We start from the raw sequence: 19,262 nt of genomic DNA on the forward strand, positions 1-19,262 counted from the left end.
TGATCCCAGGACCCGGGGATCATGACCTGAGCCGAAAGCAGATGCTTGACTGAGCCACCCAGGCGCCCCATCTGTGGGGTTTTTTAATCTAAGAGTTACTGATGCCTTACATTTTCTAGGACTTTATTACCCACTTCTCAGTGACCTGACCTTTTCTCTTTTTTCCCCCCCTCTTACTATTTTTCTTTATGTTATTGATTTGCTGAAAAATTAGCATTTCCGTCAAAGAGTGAGCCAAGGAGAGAGAGTGGAACACAAGACTAGTCGGTTTAGTTACTTACTTTTTAAAAAATGTTTAATTTTTTTTTAAAGATTTTTATTTGTTTATTTGAGAGAGAGAGCATGAGAGGGGAGAGGGTCAGAGGGAGAAGCAGACTCCCTGCCGAGCAGGGAGCCCGATGTGGGACTCGATCCTGGGACTCCAGGATCATGACCTGAGCCGAAGACAGTCACTTAACCAACTGAGCCACCCAGGCACCCCCAAAAAATGTTTATTTCATTTTAACACCAATAGTTACCATGAGATTTAGGGGTTACTTAAAGGTTTTACTTTCTGCAGGTCAGTTAGTTTGCATTGTAATTTCTTTAAAAGAATTTGAAGTAAGTTAAATAAGGTACAGATAAAATAAGACCGATTTTAAAAGCAGGAAATGAGCATTGAAAATACTTGAAGGCAAATCTGCGATGGTACCTGAGCTCATGCTGGGCTCCTGGTCAGATGAGGTGGAGCTGCCTTCCTCACTCTAACCCAGTGATTGCACTGGAATCACTCGTTTTTGGTTTGCGCGCGCGCGCGCGCGTGTGTGTGTGTGTGTGTGTGAGTGATTTCATGTAAATAGAGAGATATATATACATTAAATGTACCCATAGGTCTTCTATTAATTGCCAATTAGATTCCCATGTGAAACACTACCATATTCAACCATCCCATGGTTTTGTAATCCACAGGATTTTCTTCCTGCATGTTTTTGTAGAATTAAAAAAAAAAAAAAAAAGACAAAACTTGAGGTTTAAATGTATGTGTATATGTTTTAGGGCTGAAAGAATTGAAAGGTGAAGATGACATCTCATTGAAGGTGACACCTATTTTACCTGCCCTTAATTGTGCCCTGCTAGAAGCAAAGAAGTCATTTACTGAAGAAGGAGTGTGTCCAAACACATTAGTAAAGCATAGTTTCCAAGAACTGTACAAGGTAGACAAAGGCCCTTCATTGACCGCTGCTTCCCAAGATGGAATTCAAGAGACTGCATTCTTTGGCCAACTGTCCAATGGCTTTGACATGGTTCCTCCAGTGGAAAAGTGCCCTTCACAGTCTTTAACTCAGTTGAGGTCTTATTTTTCAGATCCTAGTGGGTATGTTTTGGAAGTGTCTACTGCGTTAGATTTATTGGCAGAGCGTCCTCAGTCCCCTTGTATCTCAGATGGAATTTGTGACGCTGCATTTTCTTTAGTTATGACTCCAGATCCTGAATTTCTTGACTCAGAGGTAGAAGTAAGAAAAGAAACTGAAACCGAGAAGAATCCTGAAGAAATGTTTAAAGCCAGGCAGGGAGCTCTGGTTCCGTTAAGCGCAGCATCAAATCTGAGAGTTCAGCCTAAGAGAAAGGCAAGCGTACCACCCGCCGTGCAGAGTAAAAGGGTGAACTTGTGCCGCCCCTTCCCCAAAAGAAATCCTGCCGGAGCAAGCAAGGGTTCGGATTCTCTAGCAACTCTCAAATTAGTTAAAGGACCGTTCCCTCAGAAAAGAAAAAGAGGTAAGTACGATTTCTGTGGAGTATGAAATGAGCATTAGTAGTAGCTATGGTACTGATTGTCGTGCCCCGAGCTGGGGAGTATCAGGTAGAAGTTTGGTAGAAATGCCAATGTTTCTCTCCAGGTGATTTGTCTACGTGCTAAAATTTGAGAAGCACCGATCTAGATGGCAGATGAAAATCAAGAAATAGGAAAAACTGTAAGATACCTCAAAAGCCCACTCACCAAAGGCTCATATTTCATTTGTAAAGTGCTTCCAACAGTCACTCACTCGTTTACACTCCATTCTAAGCAGTGGTGACTCAGTTTCTGAGCTATCCTTGGACAAATAAGGGTGGCAGAAGAGGGTCTTCTAAAACCGGGCTCACCAGTAGCAGCAGGAAGTGATAACCAGTAGTTTGAACGTGTATAAAGAGGGAATTAAATGCCTGAACTCTCCAAACCTAAAGCAGTCTGGGGCAAAATTTCCCATCCTTTGTGTGTATCAGAGTTTTTAAAAATAGTCACCTGGATCCTGCCATAGACCTGTTCAAACAATGTCCAGTGGCCTAGAGACCTGTATATTGAAATGATCCTACAAATGGCTTTGTTGCCTCCTGTAAATTAAATGAGAATCAGTCTGGAGCCATTTAGTGTATAGGCAAATGTGCTGTGGCAAACAGAGCACAGCAAACCACGTGATTTGGGCTTATTGTCACCTTAGTTGTGTGTATTGTACTTTGCTTAAAGGTAGGGAACCATATGCTCCATGACCCCTTACAGAAGGGGTCAACCAACTGTGGCCAAAGGGTCCCTCAAGCATTTACCAGTTGTCTCTGGCTACTTCACACCTTGCTGGCAGAGGTGAGCAGCTGTGACTGAGATCATGTGACCTTCAAAGCTGAAAATATGTCCTGGCAGCCCGTCCCAGAAAAGGTTTGCTAACTGTATGTATAATATTTTGAATTTAGAAATGTTGGTGCCTAAAGAGGAAAACATCAGGGATATGCAGATCCTCAGGATTGTAGATAATTAAGGCTTTACCCTGTGGCTTAACAGATAGTTATTTCTGGCTTATTATAGTTGGAGACGGGGTGAGTATGTGCGCATGCACACGCGTGTGGGAAGGATGGAAAGTGTGGCAGTATAAAGCGGTGAACCAGACTGTACCCCTACTTACAAATACGTTCCAGGCCAAGCATGTTGGGTTTCTTCTGTATATGAACCAGTTTACTTCAAGCTGTTAAATAATCTATAATTCAGGATACATGTTGTCACTGTTTCTCAGATTTCCACTTTAAGAAATGTTTTATGTTATATAGTCCAGTGCATGCAAATATATACATGACTGAAACAAAAATTTCAAAAAACATTTACCCTAACTATGCCTAGTACAATCTAGTATTTTCTATTCTGCTTCATTTAAGAAAGGATTCTGGTTGCAACTCATTAAATTTATTTTACAGTCCACCAATGAATTGTGCCTACAACTTTAACATGGCATTGAGTGATGCAGATGATCCCTGAAGGATCACCTCCTTCTGTGTTTCTGTTTCCCTCCCAGGACCTGGGTTGTGTGCAGTCTTCCTGCCCGCCTATGCAGCTGCTAGGAGCCTCCCCTAGCTCTTGGTCCTCTCGTCTTATTTCCTTTCTCTTCTCAATTTAGTCTGAACTTTTCCTGCTTGATTTATATTTTGCCTTTTTTGTGCTAAAAATTTTAGAAAATAGCTGGAGTAGAATGAGAAGTCATAAATAGGAAGGAAAATAATTAGACCCAGGGAAGTGTACCACATAAAGAGATGCAAGAGCTTTTTTTTAAAAAAAAACAAAACATCCCTTTCTCAAACTCCCAAAAGAATGAAATTAAATTGGTCTGTTTTCTACATTTCACTGGTAGTCATCACAATTTATTAAACTACTATCGTGTTTCCTTTTCTCAATTAGAAATACAGTTGATCCTTGAACAACGCAGGCATCAGGGGCGCCAACCGACCCCCCACACAGTGGAAAAATCTCTATAGCTTTTGTCTCCCCAAACTTAACTCCTGATAACCTCCTATTGACCAGGAGCTTACTGATAGTACAAATCACTGATTGACACGTACTCTGTATGTTTTACATATTATATACTGTATTCTTACAATTATGTAAGCTGGAGAAAAGAAAGTGCTATAAGAAGATCATAAGGGGCAGAGGCCCCTGGGTGGCTCAGTCGGTTAATCATCCAACTCTTGATTTCAGCTCATGTCATGGTCTCAGGGTCGTGAGATCAAGCCCCACTCAGCGGGGAGTCTGCTGGAGATTCTCTCTCTCCTTCCTCTGCCCCTCCCCCCCCGCTCTCTCTCACTTGTGCTCTCTCTCTCTCAAATAAATAAAATCTTAAAAAAAATCATAAGGGGGGGGGCGCCTGGATGGTGCAGTCAGTTAAGTGTCTGACTCTTGATTTCAGCTCAGATCATGATCTCAGGGTTGTGGGATTGAACCCCATATTGGGCTCTGCACTTAGTGCGGAGTCTGCTTAAGACTCTCTCCCTTTCCCTCTACCCCCCATCCCCCCACTCGAGCGTGCACATGCGTGCGCACTCTCCCAAAGAATAAATCTTTAAAAAGAAAATCAAAAGGAAGATAATACATTTATAGTAGTGTACTTAGATTTATTAAAAAGGAATCCATTCAAACGTTGTTCAAGGGTCATCTGTAGTGTTTTCTGTATAACGTAATTTTATAATATTTGCCAACACTCGTGTGATATTTTTATTGATATCTTTGGGACTAAATTTTTTGGTGGGAACAGCTGAAAGTAAGAAAAGTTTTCAAAGGGAACATTTATTAACCTTTTTTTTTTAACTCTTAAAAGGTTGAAATGCTTTCTGTTAAATTAGCAGGGTAGTCGTGAGGTTTTTTCCTACATACTTGCCTCCTAGCTGTTCCCTTCCATGTGAGAAGCAAAGCTGAGCACTTTGTAAGAGAGATGAAAGCTGAGCACTTTGTACGAGACTTGTAGAAAGTTAAATCAGGTGAAGGCCTCTTCAGCAGACCTTCCTCTGTCTGCTCTGTCAAGACGATTTTTCCAGTGGTATTAAGACTTGTATATTTAGGAATAGTCAAGTGAAATCAGAAGATGGCTCTTTATGAATATACAGTCTCTTTTCTGCCGTGCGATTACAGTTTCGACTTCATGGGAGCTGTGTTGCTTTTCTGTAAATTGAATTCTCCATTCCCCAGTGCTGTGAACTACCATCTTCAGCTTTCACCTGCCTCATCAGTCAGGAAAGATTATGGAGAATTTTTTTTTTCTTTAGTTAAGTCATGCCTTGTTTTTACAAAGTTATTACTCTGACATTCTTCTTCACCTGACAGGCTATATCCAATGCTTAGAAAGATCATGTTTTTATATTTATCTGAGAGCTTTTAACTCATGCTTTGTTAAAAAAAAATCTTTTAATGAAATACCCCAAATTTTATATTTTCTTCCCTATTGTTAAAGTTACCCCTCCCCCCAAAAAACAAAAGAAGTCAAAGGAGAAGCTATTGCTGATAAATATTTGAGCCCCCTACCCCTTAAAAAACGGTGTGTTTTCTACATAAGGTGCTGACGTGCGGGCTGCACAGTTTGTACAGACAACCAAATTGGATAGGAAAAAACAAGAAGCTCCCATTTCTAAAGATGCTCCAGTGGCAACGAATACTAAAAGGGCAAGGAAACAAGAGAAATCTCCAGTCAAAACTGTTCCAAGGGCTAAGCCACCCGTGAAGAAATCTCCACAAAAGCAGAGGGTAAATCTAGTAAAAGGCAATCAGAATCCCAGAATCAGAAAGCAGCCACAACCTGGTAAGAAACACTCTTCCTGTCGACTTAAACACCGCAATGCAGACTAATTGAGATTGCAAGATAGTATATTGAAATAATCTAAGAACAGCTGAAATTTAGCAACAGTTCCTGCTATTTCCTTGAGTTCAAACACTAACAGGACTAAGTAGGTGGGTTTCCTGTTGTAAATAAATCTGTTAAGTGCAGGTTCAGACCTTCACAAAATAGACCCTACTTTTTAGTTTGCAGAAAGCCTGAACGTGAATGGTCTACAAGAGTGTCAGTGTAGAGAGGCTTCCTTATAAATAAATGCACACAGAAAGTATCTGGCAATATTTTTCTGGGCCGTAATCAGTTAAGAAAGTAGAAGGTTAGAAGTTTATTTGTCCAAAGGGAGTTAGAAAGAGATCATTGAAGACACTCAGTAGTCCAGAACCCTGTGTTTGGTTTTAGAAAGCATTAGATTAATTTTAAAAGCGGTTTTACTTTCCTAGTTTTGCTTCAGTGAATAATAAAGTTTAGTTATATGAACAAATGCCCAACTGCTCTAGTTCTGTATTTTCAACTGCTAGACAGAAAGCCCCACCGTCCCCACAGACTTCACCTCCCAAGCGGAGCTCACATCGCGTCCACATCCTGTCTCACCTTGCGTCCGTGTGTGTGTGTGTGTGTGTGTGTTGCACTTCTTCCAGTGTGTGTGTGTGTATGTGTATGTGTTGCGCTTCTTCCAGCCTGCGGAGTCTCGGACTTCTCCATCTTCTGTATTGAGGCCTGTGGGGTTGCATGTGTCTTGTTTTTCTTGTTAACAAAGATGTAATGTCCTCATACTTTGTATTCTTACAGTTTTCTGTCTAATCTCCCTGATTCTGCTTTCTCCCTCACCTATTTTTAGATTTTTAAAAAACCTCATGGTTAGTGGGAATTCAGAAAATACTGTTTTATTGGGCTGATGGTATTATGGGTAAGAGTGGTTTTTTCTAAGTTTCTTTAATATTGTTTTATAACAGAAGGGTTTTTTTTGTGTTTTGTTTTCAGTGAGTGACGATTTTTTAAGAGCTCATGTGATTCGAAAACCCAGTGTTGCAGTTTTGAGACACATACATACCAAATGCAAACTCTGCTGGTCTCTTGGGCGGTTCCTAAGGAGGCCTTACTCCACACCTCCCTGTTTCCCTCTTGCTGTTTCTCGTTCAGTGTGTCTATCCTGCCACGTACTCCGGGCTTCCCCACACATGTCACCCTGATTTCTGCTCTTGTGCACTTCCCCTCCACCACATTCTGCACAGCTAGTCCTGCCTCCACCGTGAGGCGTTTCCCGATGCTCTGATCTTCACTCAGCCCTCTGTTTCTTTCATTTCCTTCTGGGTTTTTGAGAACACCGTAGAATCAAATTCGTACTCTTCTCTAATCATTTGATTTGTCTTGGTCCTGTCTTTCCAATGAATTTGTAAACATCATGAGCATAGATACACATATAAATAAATGCCTTGTGTGCTGAGCTGTGTCATTTGAATTATTTGTACTGAATTGGTACAAATATTTGTAGATATTTGTAGACTAATGGATTAATGGGAGGAATGCAGTTGGGTATTGGCAGAAAAGTGCGCCCAGAAAATGAAGTTTTTAAAATATGTATTCAGAAATAGACTGATTTGTATTGTAAATGTCTGTATATATTGTGCAGCCACATTCCAAGTTAAAATTTTAAGCTTGCCACCTTTTAAATAATCTCTTAATTTTTCTTTTATTTCTTAGTCACCTATACTAATCTGTTTCATTTCTTATACTTAAAGTATAAGAATTTAAGAAGGCTCATTTTTGTTACTGAAACTAGTGCTTTTCTGCCCTTTTTAAAGTTTTCAATATAGCTTTTACTTGTTGAACTTTATATTTTACATATATTTCATTTGGTGTTGTCTTATTTGTATTTTTTAAAAGAGATGATCAGTATTCTATTTTTAACTGATTGAGAACTTCTAACAAATCCGTAATTAAATGATTTAACTGAGACACATAATCTGTTAAAATGAAGCCTTTTTCTTCAGTGCAGTGTTCTTTATATTAGGCTTTACTCACAAGTGATACCCTGTGTAAGAGCCGTAATATTAATGACAATGGAATGAAATTAGTGTGAATAAACACATCAGATATCATGTTTCCAGTAGATCTGTGGGGCTGATGAGGTATATCTGCTTCGGGTCACTTCACCCACCTAATCCCCTTGGGTTTTGCTATTTTAAATAAAAAGTGGACAGTGGTTGATTACTCTTATCCTTCCTACCACACACACACACCCACGTTCTCATTCTGTTTGATGACCTCACAGGCCACGGTTTTCTCTTTAAATGGATTAGTAGTCATTGGCCTTTGCAGGAAGGTTAATAATTCATTTCAGACCTGCTGCTGCTGTTATAAAGAACACAGTTGGCTTTCCTGTGCATGCACTTGCTGCAGGAAATTGTTGCCTAGTATTGTTGTGAACTCTGTCCTTCATGATAGCCGCATCTAAGTAGGCCGAACTAACATCCTGAGAATGCAAGTAGGCGACTGTAGAAGGTCGCTTTCTGCTTAAGACATATGGTGGATTGGATCATCTACAGAAAGGAGAATTATCGGGAGACAAGGAGATTTGCTATTTGCAGACAGAGTAGAGAGGAAATGTTTTCAGTACAGAATTTAAAGTTTTAGAAGATGATGAAATTGGTGATTCTGAATGAATAATCTTATGACTCTTCTGATTTTTTTATTTGTATCATTACATATTCTAATGAAACATTAGTAGGGTTAAAAGTCATGTCTAGTTTGAACTTAGGTGATTTCTCTAACAAAGCACTTGTTAAGGGACATGCTTTCTAAAAGTGTGTTAACATACTATAATATACACTTCAAACTTAGAAATTCTTATGTTCTCACTAGATTGTAAGCTCTCTGAGGGCAGGACTCCTGTTTTTTATTCTTGTTTTTCTTTCCCTCTTTGTATATTTCTTTAGCTGATCAGTATACCTTGTGTGTAGTTCGGTACGTGCCTTTTGAAAGGTGATTTCTTTTTAAATCAATATGCACACTCCTTAAGATTTGTTCCCATGGTAAATACATTATATTAGAACTGGCAGTTGGAAGAAACCTGATAGTAAAATTTCAACCTGTAATCTATGTAACCTATCCAGAGGTTCTTCTTGAGTATATTGACTTAACCATTGATTTTCACTAAGCCATAGTAGTAATATAGCAGAGAATTAAAATATATGGAAATCAAATGTTACATGTCTTTTTCTTTTATACTGAAGCAAAAGGAGAAACTGGTTCACAACTTCCATCAGAAATCTCATCAGTTGGTCAAGAGGATGTTATTAGCATAAATGCAACTCAGACAGAAGATATCTCGGTGGCTCAAAAAGATCTGCCTGAAAACTCCATTGTCAACTGTGACTCCCAAGCCCTCAATATGCTAGCTGACCTAGCATTAAGTGCTGCTACTTCTACCACACCACCATCTGAGCCCAGGAGCTTTCCCTGCGCCTCTGAATCACCACAGAATGATGTTTTGCTTTCTAAAGAACATTCTGTGCGTGGTACATCTGACCATGAGTATCACAGAGGAGTTAAAAATCAAAAAGGTGGACTGTTACCTAAGCCCTCCTCTGAGAAGAAGAGTAGTCCGGCACCCGATTCCCCCGTCAGCCAAGAGGAGGAGAGCGTGGCTCCTGGCAGTCCGGCCCCCGTGGAAGCCACATCAGCCCTTTCCGAGGAAACGTTAGAAAGTAATGATGCAAGCCAAAGCTCTTTTGTTGCCGTGGAACATTCCTATGCCCTGCTCCTTGCGGAACATTCAAAGAAGCATCTACAGCAGAGAGGAACCTCCAGCCCTGCCTTCGCCAAGAATGGCCCCAAAGGCCCTGAGGCGGGGACCCCAGTGGGGAAAGTAATGCCATTCCGGCACCAGCAGAGCGCATCCCCGCTGCAGAAGCTGTCCGAGGCCCTGGTGCTCAAGCGCAGGAGCAGATTGCTCTCCTCCAGCCTGAAGGACTTTCACTGCTCTCACACTGTGTTCAGCTGTGACGGCTCCTTTAAGGTCACTTTCAAATGTGACACGGAGTATGTGTTCAGCTTGGACAGCAAGTATACCAACAATCCGCTGGAGAAAACTGTAATCCGAGCACTACATGGGTAAGTAGGAGTGACACTCCATGAAAACGGACGTGGCTTTTGTGTTGAGATAAACGCAGTGGGAAGGAATCCTTGTGCCAGACTTTGGGCAAAGAGAAGTCCTGTGTGTGCATCCGATAACTTAGTAATAATATCAGGCAGTCGTGTTTACTGACAACCAAGAAAATGAGGCTGGTTTTGCCCCTGTCAGTGGTCACATGGAGACCTTTTGCAAGCTGACTTTAACCCTATGAATGGCTTTCCATTTTGAGATGCTCCTACATAAGCCTTTGTGGTCTTTGAATTACAATATTTAAATGAGATCTTAATGTAAAATCGTGAGATAAATAATGCTTTACAGCCTAAATTCCGGAAGAAACATTTCAAGAATTACTTCTAGCTTGTTAAGCTGGTCAGATTGTTCTGCGTGAGCAGGTTTACATGGGGTTGTTCTATAAATCTTTAAGGGGCCAAGGCAGTAACAGCAGAGGGACTGAAGGCACAGGCTTTGGAGTATGGGCTGACCCAGGTTTTTAACGTAGGTTCTCCCACTTAACTAGCTTCTGTGACCTGGAAGAGGTTCCTGTTCTTTGGGGTAGTGCTTCTCAATCTTTACTCTCTGACAGCTTATTTAGAGATCTCATTCAAGTGCAGATTGTGACTCAGCTCTGTTTGGGACGGGCCTCCGGGCCTCCGAGTCTACATTTCTAACAGATTTCCAGGTGAAGCCAGTGGAGGATGGCAGTCTGTAGGGAACCCTTCGAAGGATGGGTTAGTAATAGCTACAAGTGAGGTTGCTGTGTACTGGAGGGTTTTGCGCAGTGACTGGCACATACTGGTAAGTGGTAACCATTACTATTCCCAACGAGCGCTTGCTGAAGGGAATGGCACTCACCTACCTCTTCGTGGAGTGTTTCACCTAGGAGCGGCTCAATTGTGTCAGACTTCTTTCCGTGCTCCGGTTACAAGCTTGCACTCATGGGAGCATCGACTTAACATTTGCATCTACTCAGGACGGTCATTTCCATAGCCTTCATCCTGCTTACCTGAAGCCCAGCTCTGCAGCCCCTCTGACTCTTCTCACTGCCACTCTCTGCTTTACTTTTGCCGGGCAAATGGCCAGAAATGTTTTCTCCCTGTGTGGTTTCAGGAGATTTGCCAGGACTGTAATCTGAAAATAGTGTAGTTCTGCTGAATTGCCCACAGAGATATTTTAATCTTCAGACTTTCCCAACTATTAGAAGAAACACACAAAAATAGAAAAGAAATGAGTTGGCCAGACTTGGCAAAAATGAGGATTTGGGTGGTTGCTGGAGCCATTATTCACATAATAGGTATATTGTGTCCAGAGAGAGTTGGAGTGGAGTAAAAGAAAAATCCTAGACCAGGACCCCAGAGACCTCTGTTCGAGTCGTGGCTCTACCGTGTAAAGCCACGTAAGCCGTGTAAAGGTTTTGTGATCTAAAAGAAGTTAGTTTTCAAAGCTCTGATTTTCAGTTCCCTCTTCTGCCTCTGTTAAGTGAGGGGATTAGATTCATTGTCATTATTTGTTACATTAACTTCATTTTTATCTTATTCATTGTTTCAAGTTTGTGTATTTTTAATATAAAAATGAACACATTTAAAACTAAGATTAGAATCACCAATTTCAGTGATTTTTTTGCATGTTTTTTCTTTAAAATCTCAGGCCCTGGAACACTGACTTACCTGATAACGTGGAAGAAGTGAAGCTTTTACTTCATATGTGGGTAGCTCTGTTTTACAGCAAGCAGAACAAAGTCATACGGTCATCCCGAAAAGTGGTAGAACACAGCAACCCAGCAAAATATGTGTCTATAAATAGCACATTAGAATCTTTTGAATTCAGTGAAATTGAGGAGTCCTCCAGTGTGGAAAGACGTTCTGTAGACCCTCTGTTGGAGACCAATGAAACTCCCACAGGTCATGCTGCCGATGTGTCCTTCCCTGACACTAACTCCTTGCTTCCCTTCATGAAACCACCACCCACGGGAGGCTTGGAATTCTGGGTACAGAATGAACAGAAAGAAATTTGTGCAGGAGAGGGTCATCCAGATACCCCAGAAAGCCAGAATTTCATTTATTCTTGTAATAATGAGGTAAGTAAAGCTGAATACTGTATGTGCTGACAGTTTTGAAGAAATTTCTTTTTTTTTTTCTCCTTGATATGTAAAATCACATTCAAAACATGTCATTGGTTTCTTTTAGGAAGGTGGATTCTCTGTGTAAAGGATTAATATCAAAACTTAGTTTCCGTAAATGTCGCTCTGGATTGTCTGCAGGTGGAGCTTTTCTCCATCCTGATGGAAGACGCAGAAGTAGAAACAAACCATGGGGGTCAAATGGGCCTGGGGACCAGCCATAATGGTGTCACTTATCAGTTGTATTATTTGGGGCAAATTACTTGTTCTCTCTGAGCATGCTCTATTATCTTTTAAAAGAGGTAAATAATATCTGTTCTTAGAATAGGTTTTTTATTTTATTCGAGAGCGAGAGAGCAGGAGCAGAGTGGGAGAGTGGGGGGTGCAGAGAGAGAGGGAGAAGCAGGCTCCCCACTGAGCGGGGAGCTCGATGCGGGGCTCGATCCCAGGACCCTGAGATCATGACCTGAGCTGAAGGCAGATGCTTCACCGACTGAGCCACCCAGATGCCCTAGAATAGTTTTTTAAGGATCATATGCAGTAATAAATATTATAAGTCTTTGATAAACCTTAAACTGAAATTGAATATGTTAAAAATTATTGAAAACAGAACAGTAAGTAAAATGCTAGACTCTACTGGTAACTATTTGTAAATATGGAAAATACACTTTGTTTCTTTCCATTGTTCTCAACTAATGTTCAGCAAGACCAAATAATCACATTTTAACTGGAGCAAATAAAAAAGTTATATCAAAAATCTATAGGTAAATGGATTGACAAAATATGTGCCTCTTTAAGGTTCCAGCGTTGGTCTCTTCCAGGATACTTTTGCATGGGTTTGGGCACCTGCAGTGCCTGTCTTAACATTGAATAGACAGCGTTTCTATACCTGGGGTTACGTGGGGATTTGCGGGTCTAGGGACAAACCTCAGAGAGCCTGTGTCTCCAGATGCTCATCTTTATCGAAATGAAACTGATGGTGTGCTGTGGACTAGACAGTGGTTTGCGCCCTTTGCTCACATTAGCTCAGTCTCACACAGCCTGGTGAATAAGGACCACTCCCCCCATCTTATAGATGAGGAGACTAAGTCTGCTTCTCTCTCTCCCTCTGCCCCTTCCCCTGCTTGTGCTCTCTCTCTGAAATAAACAAATAAACAAATAGATCTTTCTTTAAAAAAAGAATCTCTACCTTAGAATAAGAAAATATAGTTTAGGGGCGCCTGGGTGGCTCAGTTGGTTAAACGACTGCCTTTGGCTCAGGTCATGATCCTGGAGTCCTGGGATCAAGTCCCTCATCGGGCTCCCTGCTCAGCGGGGAGTCTGCTTCTCCCTCTGACCCTCCTCCCTCTCATGCTCTCTGTCTCTCATTCTCTCTCAAAAAAATAAAATCTTTAAAAAATTTAAAAAAAACGAAAAAATCTAGTTTAGAAGACTTTGATTACTACCTGATGAAGTATTTTTTGTTTTAATCTGTAATCACCATCATCATTACTAATTCTAGGAATGGTGTTTTTGCAAATGTGAAATAGTATTAAGAAATAGAGTATTAAAATTAATTTCTATAGCATATACTTAAGTTTTTTTCCATCATCTCCTTGGCTACCATGCCCATACTTTAAAGGTGTGTGCACATGCGCTATCTTTCCCCTGCCGCCTTCCCTACGTGGGCAAACTAGATGTGAAGAGAACTCCAGCACCATAGGCATTAGAAACCATTGGCATGTTGCTCTTAGTCATGTGTTTAAATTTGTGGGTTAATGAACTAAATAAGAAAAAAATAAGTTCTTTTTAAGTATCAGACTTTATGTTAAACATATTACACTTCGCCAGTAGTAAAAAAATATCTATCAATATAAACATAGGAAGTTGATGACAATTTGCATTTCACGAAGTCTACAGGCCTGGTGAGATTAGCAGCCACGGCATGATTGAAGGATCACAGGAAAGTTTTCAGAATGACTCTTACCATCAAGACTTTTCTATGCGGGCGCCTGGGTGGCTCAGTTGGTTGGGCGACTACCTTCGGCTCAGGTCATGATCCTGGAGTCCCGGGATCGAGTCCCGCATCGGGCTCCCTGCTCGGCAGGGAGTCTGCTTCTCCCTCTGACCCTCCCCCATCTCATGCTCTCTCTCTGTCTCATTCTCTCTCTCAAATAAATAAATAAAATCTTTAAAAAAAAAAAAAAAAAAAGACTTTTCTATGCTTTGTGTCTGGCCAGTCATGTCCTCTTAAAACTCTGAGTCTCCACCCTACCCTGCCATTTATGTGGGTCAGTGTCTTTCTTTGTTTAAGACAGAAGTCTTTTTAACAGATTTGAAACCCAGGTCCTGACTGAGTATGATCGCCTCAAGACGTGGCAGGAAATCTGTGACCATAATGTTCCAAATATTATAGGTGTATGGTCAGTGATGATCAGTCCATTTTACCATATTCTGGACAAGACCATGCTTCAGCCTTAAAACAGCCTGTTTATGAGGTCATCAGAATGTCCAGAGGTATTCCGCTAGTGTTTAACCTATATCCTTCCTGCTTTAAAGCGATCTTTTTGGTTCAGTTTGTTAATGCAAACTGCACTGTGTTTTCTGTTGTTGTGTTGAATAGGAGTATTGTAATGACAGAGTTACAAGCAAAGAAGATAGCTAAGGGGTAAGGGATCTTTATTTACCAGAATGGAGATTGACACCCTCGAAAAACTGCTCATCAGTCATACTACAAGAGATCATAATTTACTCTTTCCTCATGGGAGAGTTCCAGATGACAGTGTATTTGTAGTTTGATTGAAAGCTGGTGTTTAAAATAAGTTATTCTTTGCTTTAAAAAAACTATCTTTTAATCTTACTGAAAAACACTTAAAACTGAGTCCTTTATTCTCTAGTACTGCATTTCTGTATTAGGTGATGCTAGTTAGCAAACAGGCTGCATTTTCAGGTCTTTGCATTGTCACTGGTCCAGCCACTTTTCTTCCCAAAAGTCAATTAAAAAAAAAAAAAAAGACTGTGCAGTTAAAGGTTTGAAGCTCTCATTTGTGTGTATATTTAAAGAAAAATTCCTATTTTGGGCTGTTGTAAGTCTGCCTAAAAAGAGAGGGATTTGCTTGATTTCTACCCTGTGATATTCTTAAAGATTAAAAGATTCAAAAGAACAAACTGACATTGATTCTTGTCCACTCTGTTCTTCACCATAAGTGATGTGAAAAAAGAGTCTATTTGACTCTTGATTTTTCTTTTTGTCATTTCAGATAATGGGGGGTAAAGCCAAACAAGACCCATCAGATAAACTAGAGACTTCTAATCTTGGAAGTACCCAAACTAATGGACCTTCTATTCCCGGTGAAGATAAAACCTTTGAGCCACTTGATAGCACAAGAGTGACTTACAGTGATACTGTCACACAAACCACATTCAGCAAGACTTATGATGGGCTCAGCGATCAGTCGGTGACTTGTCAGAAGTCCGTGTACAGCACCCTGGAAAGCAAAGTTGATATTTTTCATGCAGCAGTGCAAACAAAAACCAGTGCTTTACAGGGCCTCATCCAGCAGAGCAGCCCCATGAGCAAAGAGTGTCAGCCTTCATTGGAGAGTAAGGATGATACAGAGTATGTGATGATTAATCTGGAACCAGTTACGTTCACTTTTGAAAAAAACACCTATGTACCAATACAGACAGAAGTTGCAAATAGAAGCGATGAACCTACAACTTTTAATACGGAGTTGATTAAGCAAGTGTCACCTGCTCCGAGTCTTAGACATCCTGTGTCATTTGAAAAGGCACAAACACAAGGCCTTAGGGATGTTCCCTCTCCAGCGATGTCCAAACAAAAAGGCACTAAGTACCTTTGTGCCTCCTCAGTAAGTAGAGAGACACTTGCAAAAGAAATGTGTTCGTGTTCGCTACAGAAAGAGATTCCTGCTCCAGGCTTATCACCACCATCTGATAATTTGAGGGTAGCCGAGGCGTTGTCATTAGTTAAAAGTTCTAATTATTCGTCACCCAGGGAAGAAATGAAACTCTCTCAAGAATTTTTCCTGCAGACTCAGAGTCTCTTTGGCATATCTTCGGAAGAAATCGTAGAGCCGTCCCAGGTTGAAGAAGTGGTCTCGGCATCTGCCTCCGCCACTTTGGGAAGAACTACCTCTCGTAACTGCATTCCGCCAACGGGCGATACGGCAGGTAGCTCCTCGGAACCAGTGAGTGACAGGAGTGCTCTAAAGAGTGAAAATAGGAATTTTGAACCCTTTGATTCAGCTTTTACCAAGCAAACCAGCCTCTCTGTGAGTAGAGAGGAGGCCAGCCTGGAGTTCTCCGAGGACGATTCTGACATTGACCTCACTCTCACAATATCGCCACCCACCAGCCCCAGAGAAGAGATGCCCGCGGGGGGACTAGAGCTGAGGCAGGAGGCCCCCGTGTCGAATCTGGAACTTCAGGACACGACTGAAGAGGTAATCGGGCCAGAAGAGGTGACTCTCCTAGAAAACCCAGAAGTGGATTCTGCTGATTTTACATCCGTGTTCCCTACAGTGCCAGAGAAATCGTTAGAAAGTAAGGAGAGAAAAGGTGATAATTTACAAACAGTTACCCTAATACTTTCTAAAGAAACTTGCGCCCTTGAGATTGCAGAGGAAGTGAACGTTACCGCAGACTTTCCCTTTGCCTCTTTAATTGAAGAAGTGTCACCAGCTTCCAGTCCTGACCCCCAGGATCCAGTTGAAGCAGCACAGCCATCTCAGGCCTTGTCTCTGTGTAGTTTACAACTGGCCGATACACAGCGGGAGAGAAATGCCAGATTCTCCCGGATCGAGTCAGTAGATTCGGCCTTCACGGAGAAAGGAAATTCTTTTGTTGGTCCTATCCATCCAGTGGGACAAGATAACCTAACTGGAGTCCAGCAAATGCAGCTTTCTGTTGAAATGCCGCTAGTAGGAAGTAAGCATCCAGAAAGAAAAGATGGCCATTTGACCCTTCCTGGTAAAGTAACTGAGGAAATTGTCCCAGGGGAGCACGGTGAGGGTGAGGGTTTCTCTTTCTCAGAAGAGGTGCCATGCTGTGATACAAAGCTGGGACAGCCTGCCCCGGCTGCCAAACATGGAGAGGACATCAAGCTTTCTCTAGAAAAGTTGGTGACATCGGGAAATCCACTGCAGCCAGTTAGCATACAGAACAGGAATTTAAGTCCTCTTGTCTTGGAGACTGGTGAGCCTCCATTTAGTCCTAGAAAGATGACTGAAAATAAGTTTTTGGCAGACACATTTGTTTCTACAACTGCTCCAAGTGGTATAGTGAATGTGTCACTAAAACAGCAGACCAGCCCTAAAAGTATTAAAAATCTCTTTAGCAGTGATGTGAAGACAGATGGAGGCGTTTACGCGCAAGCTCAGTCCTTGAGCTCTGGCTCAGTTGGCGGAGCTGATACACGGACACACAGACACTCAGAGATCCCCAAACTTGCTTTTCCCTCAGATGGTGCTGCCTTACCCCACTGTCCCAGACCCACGAACACAGAAACTGGGTTCCAGACACAGGAAATCTCAGTAGTCAGAATGGCCAGTTTGCTGAAGAATGGTGACGCTGAGGCCAAATTCCATGAAGAAATCACAGATCTAGGAGGTGTTGACTCCCAGTCAAGCACCACATCTCCAAGAGGCAAACAAAAAATAATTCATGTGCTGCAAGATAGGGCAGTGTGTGAAACAAAAGATCTGCTGAACGCTGGGCTTTTCCCCATGTGTGTACCTGGGGATTCATACCATAAAACAGCCATCACCGGTGAAAATACCAGTAGAGAGCCCTGTGCTTCCGTTGTTCCCCAGACTTGTGCCCCTCTTGTTTGTGGAGTCTCTGAAGAGCAGACAGCAAATAAGGGCTCTGGTGAGGGGCTCAGAGCCAAGGAGGACTCGGGGACCGTGGGTGGAGACATGGATGTCAGTGTGAATTCTGACATCCATTATGAGCCGCTTTCTGGAGAGTCCGATCAAGACTCTTGCGGGGACTGTAGAAATCCCAAATCAGAGGTAGAGGGTTCCTGCACTTTGAGGTATAGTCAAACCAAGAAAGAAGAAGATGCTTCAAAAGATGATTATGACTCTTTCCTGAGCCTAAATAACAGTGATAATGAAGAGTGGGGCTACTCTGCCCACGCCCCAGGGCTGGAGACGGGCATTGCTCCCAGACACTGGCTCGTTGGATTCAAGAAAGAAGACAGGTGTGTGCCATCTTATATCCAGATCCGAGACCTCCGTGGCATCCCCAGGACTTATGCTAATTTCACCATAACTAAAGAGCTCACAGATACCACAAGAACTTTGCACAGCCTGAAGAGGCACCCCAATTTCACTGCAAAATGTGGCTTGCTCAGCTCCTGGACAAATACCTGGCAGGTGGCAGATGACCTCACCCAGAACACTTTAGATCTGGAGTATCTGCGTTTTGCACATAAGCTAAAACAAATTGTAAAGAAGGGCGATTCTCGGCATTCTGCCTCCTCCACCAATGTCTTTCCAAAGGAGCCTCCTCTAATTGGTGCTGGAGCCTTCCCTCTGACAAAAGTGTCCGAGTCCCCGGCTCTGCACCTTGCATCCCGCAGCAGAAGCCCCCTTGTGGTAACAGTGGTGCACTCAGGCTCCTGGCAGCAGGGCCCGCGCAGGACAGGCCACGCGCTTGGCAGTTTGGACAGTTCTTCCTTTTGGAAGGAGAGCTGTGGTCACAGTAGAAATCATCTTGCAAATTCTGGAAGAAATCAGACTGTTTCATTCCACCTCAACAAACTGAAATACAACACTACTTTAAAAGAATCCCGGAACGATATTTCACTTATTCTCAATGAATACGCTGAATTCAACAAGGTGATGAAGAATAGCAGCCCAGTCGTTTTCCCAGAAAAAGAGTCCACCGTGGCTTCTGGAGAAGCCGCCTCTCGAGAGCTGTATTCCTCTTTCCCACGGGCAGCCTCCTATGAAGACATGATCACAGACCTGTGCACCAGTTTGCACGTCAAACTGAAGAGTGTGGTCCAAGAGGCCTGTAAGAGCCCCTTCCTGTTCTACGTCCTGGAGACCGAAGACCAGTCATTCTTTGTGAGAACAAAGGTACAGTGCCAGCTTCCCCTTCGAGCTTGCATGGTTCCAGTAGCCGTCTGACTTTGTCTTAGAGCTCGTACATTTAGCGTTCATGGCTTTAGAGAGAAATCATGACAGGAAGTGGCCTTTGAGTCTGACAGCGCCGTCTGTCTGCATATAAGTGTTCCGCTGCGGAAATCCCAGACCCATCATTGGTCCCGTGTCATGTGTCACCTCTGCGTGTCGTGTCTATTTCCATCAGTCTGGAGTAGTTCCTCTGTCGTGTGTTATCTTTGGTGACCTTGACAGTATTGAAGGATGTACGCCAGTTATGTGAGAGTTTCCTTCAGTTTATG

At 42.2% G+C, this 19,262-nt stretch overlaps 1 protein-coding gene across 10 annotated transcripts in view; it reads left to right on the plus strand.

The window, feature by feature from the left end:
* The window catches only part of TASOR2 (transcription activation suppressor family member 2), a 76,443-nt gene that overhangs the window by 45,741 nt on the left and 11,440 nt on the right, over window positions 1–19,262 (plus strand). For 9 of the 10 annotated variants that reach the window (XM_078075094.1, XM_078075095.1, XM_078075097.1 and 6 more), the window contains 5 exons: window positions 1,036–1,755; window positions 5,322–5,564; window positions 8,831–9,710; window positions 11,377–11,806; window positions 15,088–18,936. In XM_078075094.1, coding sequence (XP_077931220.1) covers window positions 1,036–1,755; window positions 5,322–5,564; window positions 8,831–9,710; window positions 11,377–11,806; window positions 15,088–18,936 — 6,122 coding nt within the window. The remainder of the gene's footprint in view (window positions 1–1,035; window positions 1,756–5,321; window positions 5,565–8,830; window positions 9,711–11,376; window positions 11,807–15,087; window positions 18,937–19,262) is intronic. The other variant, XM_078075096.1, reaches the window with a different exon arrangement.

Source organism: Halichoerus grypus, chromosome 6 (assembly GCF_964656455.1).
Source record: "Halichoerus grypus chromosome 6, mHalGry1.hap1.1, whole genome shotgun sequence".
NCBI lineage: Eukaryota > Metazoa > Chordata > Mammalia > Carnivora > Phocidae > Halichoerus > Halichoerus grypus.